Source organism: Papaver somniferum, chromosome 11 (assembly GCF_003573695.1).
Source record: "Papaver somniferum cultivar HN1 chromosome 11, ASM357369v1, whole genome shotgun sequence".
Taxonomy (NCBI): Eukaryota; Viridiplantae; Streptophyta; class Magnoliopsida; order Ranunculales; family Papaveraceae; genus Papaver; species Papaver somniferum.
In genome coordinates, this window is record NC_039368.1 from 19,726,229 (window position 1) to 19,745,670 (window position 19,442).

Genomic DNA, 19,442 nt, shown 5'->3' on the forward strand with positions numbered 1-19,442 from the left:
TGATTGATTAGTTGAGTAGATAGGCATCAATACAATTCTTTGTGTTTAAAAGTATTGATTGCAAAGTCTTGACAATTACTTTGGTAGTTTTTATAAGATAGATCTAAGGACCTGACAAAGGAGTTTATTGGGATAAACGGAAGAGCCTTTTGTCGAACTCATATCACTTGATTGAAAAGAGTTGTTACCGAACAGATTTGTTGTTCCTTTACTGTTTGGAATACGAACCAAAGGAATTGTTCCAAGTGCGTGACTTATTGCAAGTTGGAGGCGCAGGCATATCAGACGGAACTAGGTGAACTATAGGTTTGGTTGCTTGGTCTCAACCATACGAAGTTGGTTTAGATTTTGTATAACGGCTTAATCCTGAGATTATTAAATTCTGGTAAAGGTCCCGGGGTTTTTCTACATTTGTGGTTTCCTCGTTAACAAAATCTTGTTGTGTCTTGTACTTTTCTATTTCCGCAATTATAATTATTTTATTATAATTAGAAGTAAAATACACAAACGTTAATTCCTATTTACTTGATAGTAATCCTATTGTGTTTGGTTAAGTCCGAACCTATTATCAAGTAATCACACTTTGTTGTTGTATTGTCTCGATCTTGTATTCATAGACGATCACACAAAGTGTGAATACCAATTTGTAGTATTGTCTCGATTTTGTCCATAGACAATCACTTTCGGTAAGAGGACTTATAGGTGGATAATTTAAAGATTGTAGTGTATTTGGGTACCCTCGTCTGTCCAGGATTAGCCTGAAATCTAATAAAACAACCAACACTAAAAGCAATGTCAGGTATAGTATATGTAAGATATAAAAGGCTTCCAAAGATAAATCGATAAAGTTTTTGATCCACATTTACTCCTTTCTAATATCGATGTAGTTTACTAGTGGTGGGTATAGGAGTTAGTTTTGGAGTTGACTTATCAAGACCGAACCTTGTCACAAGATCCTTAGCATATTTTTCTTGAGATAAGTAAATTTCATCCTTATATTGTTGAATCTGTAATCCCCAAAAGAAATTTAATTCACCAACATAGCTCATCTCAAACTCCTTACCAAGAGAGACTTGAAAATCTTTTGCAAGTTTCTCAAATGTTGATTCATAGATGATATTATCCACATAAACTTGAGCAATGACAACCTCTTTCCCACTCCATTTGGTAAACAATATTTTATCATCTCCACCTCTCGAAAAACCTTTCCTAAGAAGAGAAATAGTTAGTTTTTCGAACTAGGCACGAAATGCTTGTTTTAACCCATATAATGTCTTGGTGAGCTTAAGGACATGATCTAGGAATTCAGGATTTTCAAATTCCTTAGGTGGAGCGACATAGACCTCTTCCTTTAAATTTCTATTTAGGAACGTGGATTTTATGTCCATTTGAAACAGCTTAACCTTAAGAAAATAAGCATGAGCTAATAACAGACTGGTTGACTCAAAGTGTGCCACAGGAGCAAAGGTTTGGTCAAAATCGATACTTTCAATCTGTGAATATCCTTGAACGACAAGTCTTGCTTTGTTTCTGACAATGGTGACAAATTCATCAGAATTTTTCTTGAATATCCATTTGGTACCAAAAATATTATAGGGAATCTAAAGGATTGCGACGGCTCTCCGGTATCTCCATTCGAACTTTCACGCGTCCATGTTGCAACAACTTCTGTCGTACCATGACCTTAATCAAGGTTCTTGATTCAGTAGAATCTATGTATCCATTACCTCGACCACCACCTTTATCTCTACCTACCATTGTAGAAACTAGGGTTTGATGGTCTGTCTCTGTTTCTAGCGCTAATCGATGCACTTCTAGAAACTAAAACAGTAAACTAGGACAAATAGAACAAAAATAATCAAATAGAATATAGGATTGATAATAATAAGAACACAGATAATTGAGTCTAGGTTAAAAACCCATTACGCTTCAATAATCAATAAATTATAATCGTATGAAAATACAATAAAAATATGTTCTCTAAAGAAGACCTACCCGCCTATTTATCATAAAAGGATAAAACTAAATAAAGAATCCCTAGACTAAATAAGCAAATGAATGAAAATGACCCTAAAAATGTGAATATTCCTAGTTGTACAACAACCCTAAAAGAGGACAATATATCCCTGCATCACTCACATACAATAACATTGAGAATTCAGTTTCTTGTTCTTGTAGAAAATTCTAATTTAGTGTGAACTGGACAGTGTGAAACCTTGACAGTACTTTATATACATGGAACTAGGTTTCACAGTTGGTATGATTTTCTAACAAATCATAGTAGTATCATATAGACGCACAAGAAGATACATAACAACCAGCTGCATTACAGCGACTCAAAATGATAATAGTTGTCTCAATAAGGCCATGTTGTGAGTGCTCCCTGAGACCTGTACCTTGCTGCATCAAATTGCCCTTTTTCTTTATTTAAGCACCGCAATTACCCATGTATTTCCTCAATATTATTTCAGATTGGGTAACGATCTAGGAAATTCCTTAATGCTACATAATACCATAGACTGCTACATCTGAAATTTCTCTCCATGTTCCACATCTGAATTAGATAGATAAGATTTAATTGAAGAAGATAGGCTGAAAATACGCCAACGATTGGGCAGATATTGGTACGAAATGTTAAAGCAGTTATTTGTTGAGAGGACACGAAAACACATGTCTACAAACATTGCCAGAAAAGTCAAACTGATGGCAACTGCATCTTCTTGGGTCTTCCCGGGGACCCAAATTACTTTGCACCCTCCGTCTATCTGGCTGTGGTGCCTCACATGAAAACAGCCTTCCTCTATCTGGAATGATCCGTATTGTGGATCTAAAACAAGCTCTTCTTGGAGCTTACTGAAATCATAAGGTGTAAGAACATTAGCAGCATGTGATTCACCATATGACCCCATTTTTAGATTTATTTTCCGGAGTTTTCTTTGCATATTTTGCTTTATTCCCGCGTGATCTCTAAACTCAGCAATAATCCCTACCCGCAGTATAAAATATTGAAGATGGTAAGCATTTTTGCTACTTGTATTTTTCACAAGCATTTTTGGGATTTATGAGAGGGAATCTTGACTGACCAAAATATGTGGCTGAAAGATGCAATTTCCACGGAACTGTTGAATACCAAACACACTTTTTGTATCTGGCACATCATCTCAAAGTTCTCAGATTGGTTTATGTACTTCTTGGGTTACACTATGATAATCGGAAAGTTGAGTTTCGTCGGCTACTTTCTCACAAAATATACCTCCATTACTGAATCTTCTCGAGACACCATTGCCTTCATAAGATTGCTGAAAACGAAGAAAAAAAAAGTGAAAACCGGAACCAGTTTGGATTATTTGGGCCAATGAGAGCGGCCGGAAGGTGCACCCCATGTATAACCCATTTGATCGATCATATAATCTCTTTCTTTTTGCAAAGCTGATATAAAAACCTGTCACAAACTGGTATTTCTGTTTACAGACTTTGGAACAAATTATGGACAACTAATAAACCTTAGTAAATCGGGAGTTTTCTTTAGTCCTAAAACTTATCCAGATAAAATAAGCAGAGTCAAACAAATACTAGGAGTAAACTCGATTCCTCTAAATGATAGATACTTAGGATCTCCGCTATTTACTGACAGATCAAAAGTTAAAAACTTGAACCCCTAATCAAAAACATGACCATACGTTTAAAAGGCTGGAACCGTAGCAATGTAAACAATGATGGAAGAACAGTTTTGGTTAGGAATGTAACATCCTCTCTTGCAGTGTACCAAATGAACTGCTTTAAAATTCCAAAAAAAAATCTGTAAAACTTTCTCTAATCTTCAAAGAAATTATTGGTGGGGAAAGGATGAAAATGGAAAGAATACAAATGGTAAAAAAGGCATACAAAATATAAGAAGGTGGTTTAGGCATAAAAGAAAAACAAGATTTTTTAGGGGAAAAAATATTAAAAGCAAAATATTATCCAAATTGTGATATTTTACATATTAAACCTAAACCAAAAGATGGAGACAGTTGGGTATGGAAAGGGATTTTTACGGGAGTTGAACAGATTAACAAACATTGTACATGGGAGATAGGAAATGGGAAACTTATTGATATTTGGGAAGATCAATGGATCCCAAACACCGTTGCTCCTCTGCATAAACCAACAACAGGTACAACAAACTTGAAAAACGTATGTCATCTTTTCACAATAAACAAAAAATGGGATGAAGACAAACTAAAAATTTGCTTTGATGATAGTCCAGTTAATATAATTCTAGATATGCCTATCCCTGTAAATGATTTAGAAGACATTGCTCACTGGAACTTGGAGAAAAAAGGTAATTTCACAATGAAGTCAAAGTATAATTCAGTAAATAGTAATAATAATAGTAATGGAAATGGAAGTGACGGGGCAAGATATGGAATTTGAAAGTAACTCCATCCATCAAGCTTTTCATATGGAAAGCAGCAAATTCAATCTTATCAACAGGTATGAGAGTAGTTGCGATTCTCCCTAACATTAATACTAAATGCAATCTTTGTAGTGAGAATGAAGAATCCTTATCTCATCTTTTTCTCAACTGCAATTTTGCAATTCAGGTATGGATGCACCTAAATTTTGACATAAATTATGTAACTGGTAGAAAAACTTGTTTTCATGAATGGTTGACTGATTGGTTTCATGATAAAAACAAAAGGAGACATCATATTAGAACGGCCAGATTTATGTAGTATTGTTATATGCATATATGGAAAGCAACGTGCGAAATCACATTTCAAAAAAAGAAACAAAATAGTGCCTACACAGCAAAACAGATAGTTCAATTTATCAACAATATATTGACTGTTAGCAGACCAGGTTTCAACATAATGCAAACACTTTTTTATGATCTTATGCATGATGAAACTCTTCAAATTATGGACAGAGAACCTGACAAATATATTACATACCTGAGTATGAGAATGTCTATTGCCCTGACTATGCATGCTCCAACAAATACCCGTGGAATTGGATTAACTTTGATGGACTTTATAGGAAACAAAATTGAGGCAAGAAGATCTTTTGCAGACTGCATAACCAGGGAACAACTGGAAGAAAAGGGTGTTAAAGCTGCCTTCCGGTGGGCAACTGAATGGAGTGGATACAACATCACCTTTCAAAGTGATTCACAACCTACTTTAAAGTTGCTGATGGTAAGATATGCTAAAGCTGGAGAACATCGTTATAACGTTAGTGAAGACTTTGAAGATAACATAAACTTGTATTAACTTCAAAGCTACTGCTTTTATTTTGATTTCCAGATTCAATATTAGAAAGGCAGCAAATATAACAATTTTTTTTAATCTTAATGCCATCCAACACAATTGGATAGGTGAAGGACTTTTAGTTGTTTTACATAATCTTTATATTAAAAACTGCCGCAACCTTGTAACAGTTAATGATCCTCAGGTCCGGAGAATCAGATCAATCAATATGTATCATGAGGATTTATCGTCTTTTCGTGGAGAAAGAAAAAAAAAGATCTAATCTAGAAGGTGTTAGTCCTCAAGGGAGTTGGGGGAGTTGGGTGTAGTTTGGTTTTTTCGCGTTAGTCGTGAGGGAGTTCGAAGGAGTCTCTCAAAATCCCGGTTAGTCGTGGGAGAGTTCAGAAGAGTTTCCCAAACTCCCTAGAAAAACCCATTAGTCGTGGGAGAGTTTGAAAAAAAACTCTTAAACTTCATGTTAATGGTAAAACCCTAGAATAATAGGGAGTTGGTTGTTTTGGGGAGTTCTGGAGAGTTGATAGTGTATTTTTGCCTGTACACAAATCTCTCAGAAGAGTAGAGATTTGGGAGGAAGTTTGGTCAGAGAAAAACATTAGAGAAAGAAGAGGAAACGCTAAGGTATGCTTTTTCATCTTTTTTATTTCTTTAATCACCATGATTTGATGGGTATTTCTTTTTACTTTTGCTTGTGATTACCGTTATATGTAGATCTGTGTACATGCTGTATCTGGGTATTTCTTTTTTACTTTTAATCTTCTGACTTTTTTTGTCCATGACTGTTAGGAAAAGTCTGCCAATAGAAATTTTGATAGGATATGGGTTTTATATGCACTGGCAGTAGTGATTGTTTTGTTTAGAGGTGATTTTGACTTGGGTGATTTTGATTGTTTTGTTTATATGTACTGGCAGTAATGTATGTTTCCGTCTGTTGTGTGTGACGATGTGCTTAACTACACCATGGAAATTTCTTATGCACATTCAAGTAATCTAGTTTTGAAGTATGTGGATTGAGAGTTTGAATGATTTATTAGTAACAATAATTACCGATTTTGTACTATGTGAGATAAGTCTGTCAAGAATTAAAAAAGGCCAAAATTGTTAGTACTGAATACTGCAGATCCAGTTCCAAGCTTAGTACTAAAAAAAATTTAGCCTAGAACCACTTCATTGCATCCTCCGTTGTAACTCTGTGCTCAATTCAAATTCCAGCCTTGCATCTGCGGCGAAGAAACTGAAACAGAACTGACTGCAATATTATCTAGCCTTGCACCTGCAATACCACTGCATTGATGGGAACTGGCTTTCCAGGCTACAAAACTGACTGCAACATTGTCTGCAACAGTTCCAGGCTTCAAAAAATGACTGCAAAACTGTCTACCAAACCGCTGCATACTGTCTGCTACGGTTCTAGACAGTAAAACTGACTACGAGCTGACTGCAGTGAGCTACATCTCCTACTGCTTGTTCTTCCTCAACTGCAGTGAGCTGCACTTCCATTTACAACAACACATTTCCAATTTCTGTAATCATCAGCAATCCCATCGAAACAACACATTACTTTGTCCAATTTCTTGGCTCTGTAAACCAAAGCCAGCCAATTCCAGGATCGTGAATAGTCATCAAGTTATTGCTTATGAAACCAGTAACATAAGCAATAATAGTTTTACTGTGTTATTTTGTTTTGACGTTTGTTGACAAAACGTTTTGAACTACTCGTTGTTTTTTTTAGTCTTTTGATATTTGATCAACTGTAGGTTTGAAACTCTTAATGCTTTGGACTTCAAGCATTTTAGTTTTTTGCAAGTTAAATCTTCAAATATATTCACTCCCGTCAGAACTCTTCTAATTAGTGTTTCAACTTTCAACTAAGAACATATGAAAGTGATGCCCATTGCTATGTGCACCAGTTAATAAACATGTGTGAACATTTTATTTTATGGTAGAATCTGCTAAGTACAGTTCTGATTTTCCTGAAACACTTTTAATTTTGTATGGGTCATCAGGCTACTAAGTTTGCTCTGGCTAAAGCATTGAAATCTGCAATAGGATTCTCTACAGCATAGCACACATTGATTAATTAGGATGAGTAGAATGTATGACTGAAAATATGCTTTGTGACAAGACATTGGGGTTAGTGGTTGTAAACTTGTAATAACCTCTCTCAAACTCCATGAACTCAAAAACACCAAACTCTCTCGAAATCCCCAAAATTCAAAATACACTCAACTCCCACCAACTCACTCGGGGACTAACCCCTGCTAGTCTCTATTTTCAACCCTTTTATCATGGTTCTGCCCCCATACGGTTGGGTGTTTGCTGGCCCTTGGTCAAAACTTTGACTCCTGTGTCCATAATCCAACTAAAACATGGGCCACATCTGATTAGCATATACCCAATGAAATTAGCAGAATCCTCTGTTACCAATTGGCATCTTCCCATTGGGATTCGGAATACCCAAAATAGACCCCTCCCTATCCATCAAAATAAATCTAATCTACGAATCTCCATCTGCCACGTAGTAAGTAGTGGTTACCGAAATTTATTCTAAACCTTGTGTATGTGGCGGAGCTAAATCGTAAAAAGGGAATCGTGTTGAAAGAGATCTGAGAAAACCTCCATTCATCCCCCTTTGCTTGTGTGCTTCCTTCTCCAACCTTCAAACGTAAGTGCAATTTATCATATTTAATTTAATATTCTATTTTCTCAATCATATGTATACCTGAAATCCTTCTCGTCTCTTGTTAGCTTGATAGGTTTGTATTGATTTTTATCATTTGATTGAATTTTATTTTGCCGTTTTTGATTGAGAGCTTTTTTTTTGTTGTTTTAGAATTGTTGATAGATTTGTATAAAGGTTGGTCCTTTTTGGTTGAATCATGAAATTAAGCAAATAGTTTTGTTTTAGGCATTAAAATTTCACATGTGATTATTTTGAAGTAGGTAGAAAGCTGAAATCACATATCCTTAGATAGTGTTTTCTTCTTTTTGCATAATTGTCTAAAAGTTCAACGCTTTTTTCCAATTCTAGTTTTTCTAATTGCTTATGTGATAGTGATGATATTATTTCCCGAAAGTTAGGGTTTTCGCCACAGTCATATTTTCAGATTGAAATATTTTTGCATATTTTATGCGATACTGTGTGATGTTATGTTTGTGTGTTTTGGTGTTCTTAGAGTTTATATATTTGGATTGTATTTATCTTCAAGTTATTTTTGTATTCTTATTTGTATTGTTTATTTCTCCAGCTTTGACAACTGCATCTTCATGAATTCAAGAAATATTGTGGCATCCGCTGTTTCCTGTGAATCGGGAAACAAGAACGACTTCCTCTGCTGGGTTTTGATCTGCCTACTCTCTCAATTTCTCGGTGCACGAATTGCATTTGTGAACTTCCATTTATTCAAGGCTGTTGATAGAAGTCCTTCATTTGTTCGCATCTTGGAGTCTTTTGGATAAAACCATTTATAGAATTACCTGATTTTTGAACCCACGTCTATAGTTGTTGGTTTCATTTATCTGGAGAGAGATGGTTACCTCCCAAATCCCCATTCCGACAAAGACTCGCACCTTCCTGGATCAATTGCTTATTCCTTTTGGTCCTCCTGATGTTGTCCACTCTGAGTATGATGAGTTTGACTTTGATGATGTATTTGGCGCTGCACCAACTCAAGACTCAATCGAAATAATTTCTGAGAATTCAGTATTCCCAATGGATGGGACCGAGTTAGTTTACGATGATCCAGAGGTTATTTATTGCCGATCACGTTCATTTGTGGGGCCATCATCATGTGTTAGTCATTCACTGAAGCTTAACAAGCTAACTTTACATGACGTGGAGGAGTCATTGAATTTTGAAGAGTGTCTTAGTGGGGAACCATTGGGAGAATTTGACGAAACTTCTGTTAACGAGGATGTTTTAGAGGAACCAATTGAAAGTGTTGACTGTGACCCTAGTGATGTCAAGGGTGTCGGACTTGAGGATTTTGAGCTCATGAAGGTAGTTGGGCAAGGTGCATTTGCAAAAGTATTTCAAGTGCGAAAGAAAGGTACATCTGAAATATATGCAATGAAGGTTATGCGTAAGGATAAAATCATGGAGAAGAATCACGGGGAATACATGAAAGCTGAGAGGGATATTCTAACAAAAGTTGATCACCCTTTCATTGTGCAACTCAGATACTCTTTTCAGGTACTGGCTCTGATAATCATTCCCTTTTTGGAATCATTTTTACAAACATGTCATGGGTTAAATTTTTGCAATGTCAAATGAGTTTTTTAATATGATAGAGGGTGTAGCTTTTGATGAGAAAATGGGTGCAGAAGAAATGAGGGAATTTACATAGTAGTCTTTGAACCATCCTGTGTTATTGTGCGATATCAGTCTTTGAAGTTCCTATAGGTCTTCAATGTAGATATTTACTTTTCTAGGGAATTTTGCTCGCCTAAACAATTTCAGAAGACCCTGGAGACTTTGAAAGAAATAGAGTTGGAGTCTCTCTAAGTGATTCACTAGTTGAAAATTTCCGAACTGCATTGAAGTCTATGCTCGCTGCTATTGCTGTCATATTAACGTAGAAATTTTATTGAGCATTTCCTACATTTTCGGTGATTAAGGTTTGTTTCATCTGTCATGCAGACTAAGTATAGACTGTATCTTGTTCTTGATTTTGTGAATGGAGGACATCTGTTTTTTCAACTGTACCGCCATGGGCTCTTCAGGTATATATTTTTGATTGGTTCGCTTTTAGGTGTTTATGATGATGCCTAAGGGTTTAAATAATTAACAATTGAATTTGTACAGAGAGGACTTGGCTCGTATATATGCTGCTGAAATTGTTTTGGCTGTTTCTCACCTTCATGCCAATGGAATAATGCATAGGGATCTCAAACCAGAAAACATTCTTCTTGATGCAGATGGTCATGTAAGCTCTCTCTCTCTCACACACACACACGTAAACGCATGCGTATCTCTCTCATCCTTTTTGTCTATACCTAAGACTTGTATTATCGCTCCTCACTGAGGTTTCAATTGTCCTTGGATACTAGGTTATGTTAACTGATTTCGGTCTGGCTAAACAATTTGAAGAGAATACAAGATCAAACTCCATGTGTGGAACTTTAGAATACATGGCCCCAGAAATTGTTCTTGGTAAAGGTCACGACAAGGCTGCAGACTGGTGGAGCGTCGGAATTTTGTTGTTTGAAATGCTAACTGGGAAGGTGATTGTTCTTATGTATACTTTTATGTGTTCCTGTAAGCTTTCTGTATCTAGTGCATTAGTCCATGTTATTCCACGTGATACTTGGGTTGATTAGTAGCACAGCTTGGCACTGAAGGTGCTTTAATCAGGATTTAGGTGTTACGCATATGTTATGTTTCACCTTTGATTGTGGTTCCCCTTTAGATGGAATTTTTATTGAGGTACTTTAAAATATTGGGGTAAGATCCGTCTCTCTTATATCTGAATTTCGCTGTTTACAACCTTGCAGGCGCCTTTCTGTGGTGGTGGCCGGGACAAGATTCAACAGAAGATAATAAAGGATAAGATGAAGCTGCCTGGATTTTTGACCAGTGAAGTACATTCCTTGCTGAAAGGGGTGAGTCTTTGTTGCGTTATGTTTTGTGTTTCTTTACTATCTATAACCTATTTGCCGAATATCTGATTCTATTCATGTGTGGTTCTGTTTTTCCCGAATCAGTTACTGCAGAAAGAGGCGAACAAGCGCCTCGGAAGTGGTCCCGGAGGGAGTGAGGAGATAAAGCGTCACAAGTGGTTCAAGTCAGTCAACTGGAGGAAATTGGAGGCCCGAGAAATCCAACCTAGTTTCCTCCCTGAAGTTGCCAGTCAACACTGCATCGCCAATTTTGATGAGTGCTGGACAAAGATGCCTCTGTTAGATTCTCCAGCTGCCAGCCCAAAACCAAATGAGATGTACTTCAAAGACTTCACTTATGTGAAGCCTGCTGCGACTCATTTTTTTCAAAAGAATGGCTCTTTCAACTAGGATACACCCCATCATTCTCATCCCAACCTTTGCTGGATGATACATGTAGCTTCCAATGTACTTATTTTGAATCCGTAAACTGTTGTTGTTTAATATCTACCTAGATTTCAGATCATGTTGCAAGGCAGGTTACGGGAATCTCTTTTATCCCTTGCCTTCCTGCTCGTCTGTGTAATCTTTAAACCATCAATGAAATCCTCTCAGTGTTTTTTCACTTGCATTTTGTTCATTGAAGTAATAAAGTTGGATAGACCTTAGAGATAAGGTGGATTGTATATAGCAGTGTCAAAGTCTAATCCAGAGTTGAGCTGAAGAACACGGTCCATCAATTGTCTCCACACATGAAATAGCCACTTCATGGATAAACCTAGGATTGACACGTGGCAAAAGTGCAACCTCTGCTGACAATTTGAAAAAAATTCCATCTTTAAAAAAACAGTGCATCAACAAACACCAGTTTCCTGTTTAACACAGTATGGCTTCTTCCCTGCTTTCTCCAACTACAACTTACCAGAAGCAAAACCCAAGACTCTCATGGCTTTGTCCATCAATACCCATACCGAGGAATCACATTTCCTTTACAAATCTTTCTGCAAGAAAAACCATTATCTGCAATGCATTTCTGGGAGAGATTTCAGAAGATTTACTGAGAGATACTACTCTTCAAATTGATAAATCATTGACTCAATTTCCATTTTTGAAGTCTGGATTTCTGAAATTTGAGGGTGTTTTTGATGGATTACCGGAGATAGAGAAATGGGTTATTCTGATTTTTGGTGGACTGATATGGTTGTACTTAACTGCTAGACCTGGTGTTCTTATTGGTGCTATTGATGCTTATATTCTAGCTCCTCTACAAATTGGTTTTGACAGTCTTTTAGGGAGGAGAAACTATAAAAGAACAGATTTTATTGTCGGGGATCGAATAGGTGAAGGCTCTTTTGGAATTGTTTACTCAGGTGTAATTGTACCCAAAAATGTAAGTGTTGAAGATCGTGTACAGAAAAGAGGAAGAGCATTGGAGTTGGATGGAAGGTTCAAGGAAAAAGTTATTTTGAAAAAGGTAACACCTTTCTTAGAACCATTGTTCTTATTTTCATTTGACTTGGGGTCTTTCTTCTTTAAGTTCTGATGAAAATTATAATAGAGGATTTGTATGTATGAATTCGAAACAGGTAAAAGTTGGTACTCAGGGGGCAGAGGAATGTGGTGAGTATGAGGAGTGGTTCAACTATAGGTTGTCAAGAGCAGCTCCTGAAACATGTGCTGAGTTCCTCGGTAGTTTCGTTGCTGATAAAACAAACTCACAATTCATTAAGGGTGGCAAATGGCTTGTCTGGAAATTTGAGGTATAGTGTCTATCACTGTATTAGCCTATTAGGATCTCTCGCATTTTGTCTAGTTCAGCTACAATATTTTCTTAAAGTGTCATTGCTGTTCAACATTATGTGTGTATTTGGAGATGTGAGCTTACTTAGGGAAGTACATTTTACAGGGAGATCAAAATCTAGCGGATTACATGAAAGATCGTAGCTTCCCTTTGAACTTGGAATCAGTTATGTTTGGGCGTGTCTTAAACGGACTAGAATCAAATGAACGGAATGCTTTGATTATTAAGCAAATATTGCGTCAGATAATAACGTCTTTGAAGAAGATACACGACACGGGAATAGTTCACCGTGACGTTAAACCAGCTAACTTGGTTGTGACAAGAAAGGGGCAGATCAAGCTCATCGATTTTGGTGCAGCCACAGACCTCAGGATTGGCAAGAACTATGTTCCTGATCGTACCTTGCTTGATCCAGATTTTTGTCCTCCTGAATTGTATGTGCTTCCTGAGGAAACACCAAAGCCTCCTCCAGAGCCAATAGCAGCTTTACTTTCTCCTATCGTTTGGCAGGTATAGTTTCTCAACCTTCCTGGAGTATGCACCACTCACTATGCTAGTCGACTTTGTTGTGAAACTCTGTCTAGGCTTACCAAAGACGGCTTTGGTTTGGTCATTTTCACAAACAAAAATCTGAAAAGGAAAAGAATCCGTGTGTTCAGTGTTTCTCTGAAGTTGCATGCATTTTCAGTTTTTGGCTTAGCGTCCATTGTACTTAAGCTGGTTTTTTCATGGTTGGTGCAGCTCAACAGTCCAGATCTGTTCGACATGTACTCTGCTGGAATTACACTCTTGCAAATGGCTATCCCTAGTTTAAGATCCTCAGCTGGATTAAAGAATTTCAATACAGAAATAAAGGCCGCTGGATATGACTTGAAGAAATGGAGGGAAGTTACTAGGTTAAGGCCTGATTTTCGGCTTCTCGATCTTGACTCTGGTAGGGGATGGGACCTGGCTACTAAGCTTATCTCAGAAAGAGGTTTCCTTAGAAGAGGGAGGTTATCAGCTTCTGCAGCTTTAAGGCATCCTTACTTCTTGTTGGGAGGTGACCAGGCTGCTTCTGTCCTTTCAAAACTAAGCTTGAGCAAGTAGCAATATAAGCTTGAGAAAGCAGCAAATTGCTTAGAAATTTCAAGGCATTTTAGACAAGCACATCATCTTCTGTCAGGACCTGTTCAGTGCAATGGTTAAAGATTTCCTGCTATCAGCATCCGCACAATTTGCATCAAGCTGCCTCAATGGTACGACCTCGACTTCACCATTATTTACATAGAGCTGTTCTTTGAACTCATGGAAGCTTAACAAATATTTTCACTCGCGGCCAGGAACTTTAAACTCAAAAAGTTCCTGGCATGATAAATAGACTTGCCTTTGTTTACCGAGGAATGTCCCTTCTATTGAGCATTAAGAATCCATTCACCCTTATATAAATGTAGATAAACAGACAATCGGATACTAATATACAGCAGGACAAGAGATTTTTCTTCTTCCTGGAATGTACTTGCATTGATGAAATATGCTATGATGTATGTATTCCCTGTTGATTATCTCATTGCTTTGTACTTATCTTAATTTGATTATCGCATATATAAAGGTGTTCTTCGGATACGTGCTCTTTTTCTCTCATGCATCAAATCACAATATTATTTTGCATTATGAACCTTAAGCTGTTACAATTTAGAGGAAACAACAATTTTAAACCCAAATCAAACACAACCACACTGTACGACCTGTTTCACTACTAATAACATATGGAATGAACTAAACTGGTGTCTTTTGATCGTCAAAAGACATTCACAAAGTTGGCAGAATGCCGGAGCATTTGAATCAGTTCCATAAGAACTATACTGAATTACCAGCATGGTAAGTGTCTGTACTGGAGTCTTTTACCTTCTCATCAGTTACTGCAGCACCACCTCCACCAAAATCCTTATCTTCTCCTGAAATTTCCTCGAGTGATCGGCCATTTGTTTCTGGAACCATGAAAGAGCAGAAAAATCCTAGCAGATTGACAACTGCCAACCCTATGATTGCTTTTCTGATCTTTTTCGAGTTACCATCTAAAGTATAACCTTGCACAATAAATGCACCTATTATCGCACCAGCTTTTCCTGCCGCTGCTGAGATTCCGTGACATGTTGATCTAAATCTTGCTGGAAAAAGCTCTGCCGGGACAATGAAGGTAGTACTGTTGGGTCCGAAGTTCGCAAAGAAGAATGCCAATCCGGAGAGAATGGCAAATGCTATCTTGTTTCCACCACAGTAGTCACTTGTTGAATCTTTGGGGCACTTGTCCTTTTCTCCTCTCAGGTCCGAGTACCGAATACCCATTATTGCCATGAAAATGGACATCATAAGGAACCCTCCCAGTTGGATTAGGTAACGTCCAATCTTGTCAATGAAAAAAACTGTGAACCAGTAACCAGGGACAGTGGCAAAGAGCGCGACTAGAAACATCGCTCTGGAGATTTTAAAGACCTCTTCAATGGCATTCATGGTCGATCCCTTCTTCAACAAACCGATGGACGGGAAAACATCCTTCTGTGTCAGATTCAAGCTATAGAAGGCAATGTCCAGCAAGAACCAAGTAGTAGAAGTTCCAATCAAATGAAGTCCATGCCTTCTCATGAATTCTCCAGAAAATAATCCATACGAAGACTCAGGTTTTGATGCAACTTTGTAAGGCTCTTCATCATCCTGTATGTTTCGGTCTAGTACTCTTGCCATGTCTGATGCGGCTTTCCTGTGATCTCCAGCGACCAAGGCAGTGAACCTTGCAGTTTCAGGCATCTTCATTCGCAAATAGTACGTCATCATAGCTGGTACAGCCCCGAACATGAGTACAATTCTCCAAACAAAATCTCCCTCGGGCTGAGTTGATAAAACACGGTTCGTTAGATAATCTGGCGCTGGGAATGCATGCAAGAACGCCGCGGATACGATCATTGCAACAAGACCGGCAACCAAGATTCCAACTCCTATGGCAAAAACCGCGGCTATGAAAGCTCCTCTAGTTTTCTGATTAGCATACTCTGACATTATGACAGCCGAGAGAGGATAATCCCCTCCAATGCCAAAGCCTAGCCAGAACCGGAAGAAACAGAGAGATTCCACGCTTCTGGTGCGGTGAGCATGGAGAGGCCCAAAGGATTATAAACCGCAGGATCTTATAAACCCAGACAATGTGGGACTAATAATCTCAACACGCCCCCTCACGTGTAGCCTCGGCGGATCTTACAAACACGTGGACAATTAAATCGGGTGACGCAGAGTAAAGGTACGGTCAACTGACTCGACACAAATAGCCTGCTCTGATACCAAGTTAGAATACGGGCATCCAACTCAAAGCCAATTGGTTGTGAGTTGGATGTCCGTATTCTAATATGTTATCACAGCCAAGCCCTGACTAAACCACTGCATAACGAGTCTGGCACTTGACAAAACACAAAGACTTCCTAGACTTGAAGTGCTGCATTTGGCTTTTAACTTATTCAAGTGTTACCTTGAGGCTATAACTAGAATTCGTATTCATCGAACCAAAATTTTTGTCATGTTCATGAGTAAAAAAAATTGAAAATTCTGGAAAAGTGGAAATAAGTCTTCTTCTCCATGATATGTACAGCTTCCAAAATTGCATCGGTATTGGCGTGTTGCAGTTGCCATCACAACTCCATTTTGTTCATGTTGACACAGCTTTACAGAAAAGAATATGTTGATAGATGCCCTTTGGTTTTCTCAGTAAATAATTTAGACTTGGATTTTACGATTGGTTCTGAATTTTGATTTTGGCATCTCTCTTGAGTTATTTATTGCATTACTTGTACCAGAAATCCTCATTACAGTGATTAACAAAGAACCTCCACATTTTATTTTACTTTCTATATAGGACAATGGGGAAAAGAGGAAGTTATGAGTCTGTTTGGTGCTCATTTGTGGTGATTCTTCTTATGTTTTACTGCACCAGCGCCCAAGGTTTAACACCTTTTCCCTGTTTCAAGTATAAATTTCAGAACCCATCATAGAAAATTTATGTCTTATGATTATTTATTTTTTTGTGTATTTTTCAGATGATGGGATAAAGCAAGTGACAGACGATCCAACAGGAAATGTGAATTTGAGCCCATTTCAGCAGTGGGAGAGTGCTTACGAGTGTCTCCAGAACGTAAATACTACCGAGACTTAATATGACTTAATCTGGACAAAGTCAAAAAAAATTGACCAATCATGTGGGTCAAGACGTTAGTGCTAACGGTTGTGGCACTAAATAAACTTTGAAATTTCTTGAATCGGGATTTGCAAATTTCTTGAATCGGGATTTGCAAGTGTGGCAGTTTGTTAAAATTCCCTTTATTTATCATGTGGTTGATAGATTTCTTCTGTTCTTACTGAGTTTGTTTTTAAATTTTGGAATATAGACATCTAGCAGCTGTCCAGGCAACTTCACCCTAACGGAATCGGGGAACTTGTGGGTGACCGAAAATGATACAACTGCATATTGTACAAAAGGGTGCGCAGACTTTACCAAGGATGTGCTGAAATGTATCTCACTTGTGAAGAAAGACTATGTATTCAATAACACCATCTCATCAGGTTGCTCCACAGGTAAATTCTAAGACTCTCTTCAGAACTGTATTGATATATTTAACGACCTGGAAAAAATCATCTAGTTTGAAGTCTGAATTCCTATTTGAATATGTTGTGCAGGTTTTACAGGAAGTACATTGAAAAGCAGTAGTGCATTCAGAGAAATATACATGAACAGTATATTGACTACCTTTGCTATTTCAGCTTCTATCGCTGGGCTTCTCTTCACCAATCTCAATATGTAATCACCCTTAATATGTTCCCTGGCTACAAGTGCTATCTATGACTGTCTTCGATTTGCATTGTATTACTGAAAATAAACACAATAGTATTTCAATATTATTGAGGAGCTAAACCAAATATGTACTCAGCATGCACATAGACGAGAACATGAGAAACAATATCAGCCTCTGACAGGAGCAACTGATTGCTCTGAGCCACACTGCAAAACCGAATAAACGAAAAAACTATTAAATCCTCCACGTCGGTGGAAGTAAACTCAATCTCCTGTAACTGCACATCAACAAATCCCATCCATCTAGCTGTATACTACTTTCAGATAATGATCTTGACATAATGGCATGTCTGATAGAAGACTTGGAAAAAATATATACACAATGCGCACCTCAAATCTTAAGTCCATAATCCATAATATATTTGTTGGGGTAAGTTTCTATCTAAAGTAAAATAATGTAGGTACTTTACCAGCTTGCATTTGACAGAGATCTCCTTCAATAGATCAGTTTCATGAGTATTGCAATCATTGCATTTGACATATTCATCTGTAAGAGGAAAGAAGAGCAAATCATAAAGTGCCATGGATATGGAATACAAAATTATGCATCTACTATACATCTGCCTGCTCCCACCTTCCTCCAGCTTTTTAGTAACAAAAATGTAGACAGCAGAAAATTTAAGTTTAGCCGACTTAAAACATGTTTAGTAGAAGTAACTTACTTATGTATTTTTCAAGAATCCCTTCAATAACTTTGGCAGCAAACTTTCCTTCAATAACCAGCCTTTTCTGTCCATCTAAAGACCCACTTATTCCCATTTCAGCAAACAAAAATTCCATAACGTGCTCTGCTTCTCTATGCATCCTGTATATTGCACATGTGGAAAACATAATATATCTTTGTTTGATCGTGTGACATGACGAACGCTATCAATCACAGAGATGCAACTACAAAAAATTGTGTCTACATAGACACCAGTAGGGTAGTGATTAAGGTCGTCCTACATTGAAATCTAATGATCAATATGAAGACTAAGGAGTATAGGCAATCAGGGAAGGGAAACTATTATCAGCTAGCTAGCCAGAATTACTGAATTGTATCACTTTAAGGAACAATACGGACACTTTGCATAGATCCATAAAATTCACAAGGACAGTTCTCTCGCCTGCTTGAAGTACTTGCACTGGTTTCATTGTTGTTTGATCTCCAGCTGCAACTTGTGGATAATTCTCCTGCAAAAGATAGAAAAAACGACCAAGAAGCTCCATACATGCATCCGCCATGGCTGTACCAAGTATTGAAAAAATTAGGAAAATCGATATCAAGGTAACCAAGATAAGAACATGTATAAACTCAAAATCCGAGTCCGGTGTGTTTAACTCACAAATATGTTCTTCTTTGATTTTACCCTTAATAACGCCTGTTTTAGATTCCTCCCTCTGCTTCTTTTTTTTCTGATTAGGGTAGATTCCTCCTTCCAGTTAAGAGCTTTAGGGCTTTAAAGAAGATGGAAAGGTATTTCTTCCTCTAGAACAATCGTGGGCTTTGTAGCGGGTAGTATGGTCGCCAACTCGCCATCTGACTTTATTGTTATAAATATGCCTTGTTGCACTTCCGACAAAAAGTTTGTCGACTTTATTTTAGGTCTTGCTGCAGATTTTGGGTTAACCGGTCAAGTATGAGTATGAGTGTCTGTCGATTAAGTGCTGTCAGCTGACTGGAAGTACCAGGGGAGTCGGTTTCAACAACAAAGAAAAGAAAAAAAAATTGGATCATGGGCGACATTTTGGGTGAAAATTTTGAATCCCTAGCAATAGTAATGAATAGCCAGGCAGCTCCTATAACAGTAGTAATGAATTTGCAGCTCCTATAACAGTAGTTGCATGCGTGGCATCCCAAAAAAGGTAAAAACAACCCAGGACTAGTTGTACTACGTTATACACTAAAATTGTAATGCACAGCAACATGCTTGGCCTG

General features: G+C 37.6%; 4 protein-coding genes across 5 annotated transcripts; 2 read left to right on the forward strand and 2 right to left on the reverse strand.

Moving 5' to 3' along the window:
• Nucleotides 1-7,760: 7,760 nt before the first annotated feature.
• LOC113323568 (serine/threonine-protein kinase AtPK2/AtPK19-like) lies at nucleotides 7,761-11,472 on the forward strand. Its single transcript, XM_026571889.1, has 7 exons — nucleotides 7,761-7,914; nucleotides 8,498-9,441; nucleotides 9,889-9,971; nucleotides 10,054-10,174; nucleotides 10,299-10,472; nucleotides 10,743-10,850; nucleotides 10,953-11,472. The coding sequence occupies exons 2-7, from the start codon at nucleotides 8,779-8,781 to the stop codon at nucleotides 11,256-11,258; spliced, it is 1,455 nt and encodes a 484-aa protein (XP_026427674.1). The 5' UTR covers nucleotides 7,761-7,914; nucleotides 8,498-8,778; the 3' UTR covers nucleotides 11,259-11,472.
• A 234-nt stretch (nucleotides 11,473-11,706) lies between these two features.
• Nucleotides 11,707-14,230, forward strand: LOC113323567 (serine/threonine-protein kinase STN8, chloroplastic-like). The gene is made up of 4 exons (XM_026571888.1): nucleotides 11,707-12,321; nucleotides 12,434-12,607; nucleotides 12,754-13,158; nucleotides 13,390-14,230. Exons 1-4 carry the CDS (start codon nucleotides 11,734-11,736, stop codon nucleotides 13,735-13,737), a joined length of 1,515 nt encoding a protein of 504 aa, XP_026427673.1. The 5' UTR covers nucleotides 11,707-11,733; the 3' UTR covers nucleotides 13,738-14,230.
• Nucleotides 14,231-14,487: 257 nt separating this feature from the next.
• On the reverse strand, nucleotides 14,488-16,510 carry LOC113324201 (inorganic phosphate transporter 1-11-like). The gene is made up of 2 exons (XM_026572524.1): nucleotides 16,464-16,510; nucleotides 14,488-15,763 (listed from the first exon to the last, which is right to left on the reverse strand). The coding sequence occupies exons 1-2, from the start codon at nucleotides 16,508-16,510 to the stop codon at nucleotides 14,488-14,490; spliced, it is 1,323 nt and encodes a 440-aa protein (XP_026428309.1).
• An 802-nt stretch (nucleotides 16,511-17,312) lies between these two features.
• On the reverse strand, nucleotides 17,313-19,402 carry LOC113322979 (eukaryotic translation initiation factor 2 subunit beta-like). 2 transcript variants are annotated; one of them, XM_026571191.1, is made up of 5 exons: nucleotides 18,850-19,402; nucleotides 18,588-18,750; nucleotides 18,187-18,329; nucleotides 17,935-18,011; nucleotides 17,313-17,539 (listed from the first exon to the last, which is right to left on the reverse strand). In XM_026571191.1, the coding sequence occupies exons 2-5, from the start codon at nucleotides 18,746-18,748 to the stop codon at nucleotides 17,537-17,539; spliced, it is 384 nt and encodes a 127-aa protein (XP_026426976.1). In that variant the 5' UTR covers nucleotides 18,749-18,750; nucleotides 18,850-19,402; the 3' UTR covers nucleotides 17,313-17,536. The 2 variants fall into 2 exon arrangements, with proteins under 2 accessions (XP_026426976.1, XP_026426975.1); XM_026571190.1 differs by having other exon boundaries at nucleotides 17,313-17,671.
• Between the last annotated feature and the right edge of the window lie 40 nt (nucleotides 19,403-19,442).

Excerpts from the sequence above, each read along its gene's own strand:
- LOC113323568 (XM_026571889.1), top strand. The coding sequence starts at position 8,779 with ATGGTTACCTCCCAAATCCCCATTCCGACAAAGACTCGCACCTTCCTG. Across the intron at positions 9,442-9,888 it reads AACTCAGATACTCTTTTCAG|ACTAAGTATAGACTGTATCT; the intron begins GTACTGGCTCTG and ends TCTGTCATGCAG. Across the intron at positions 10,473-10,742 it reads TTGAAATGCTAACTGGGAAG|GCGCCTTTCTGTGGTGGTGG; the intron begins GTGATTGTTCTT and ends ACAACCTTGCAG.
- LOC113323567 (XM_026571888.1), top strand. The coding sequence starts at position 11,734 with ATGGCTTCTTCCCTGCTTTCTCCAACTACAACTTACCAGAAGCAAAAC. Across the intron at positions 12,608-12,753 it reads GGCTTGTCTGGAAATTTGAG|GGAGATCAAAATCTAGCGGA; the intron begins GTATAGTGTCTA and ends TACATTTTACAG. Across the intron at positions 13,159-13,389 it reads TTTCTCCTATCGTTTGGCAG|CTCAACAGTCCAGATCTGTT; the intron begins GTATAGTTTCTC and ends TGGTTGGTGCAG.
- LOC113324201 (XM_026572524.1), bottom strand. The coding sequence starts at position 16,510 with ATGTGGAGGTTCTTTGTTAATCACTGTAATGAGGATTTCTGGTACAA. Across the intron at positions 15,764-16,463 it reads AATGAGGATTTCTGGTACAA|AAGCGTGGAATCTCTCTGTT; the intron begins GTAATGCAATAA and ends TCACCGCACCAG.
- LOC113322979 (XM_026571190.1), bottom strand. The coding sequence starts at position 18,748 with ATGGCGGATGCATGTATGGAGCTTCTTGGTCGTTTTTTCTATCTTTTG. Across the intron at positions 18,330-18,587 it reads TTTATGGATCTATGCAAAGT|GATGCATAGAGAAGCAGAGC; the intron begins GTCCGTATTGTT and ends TGCAATATACAG. Across the intron at positions 17,672-17,934 it reads TCTCTGTCAAATGCAAGCTG|TGTGGCTCAGAGCAATCAGT; the intron begins GTAAAGTACCTA and ends TCGGTTTTGCAG.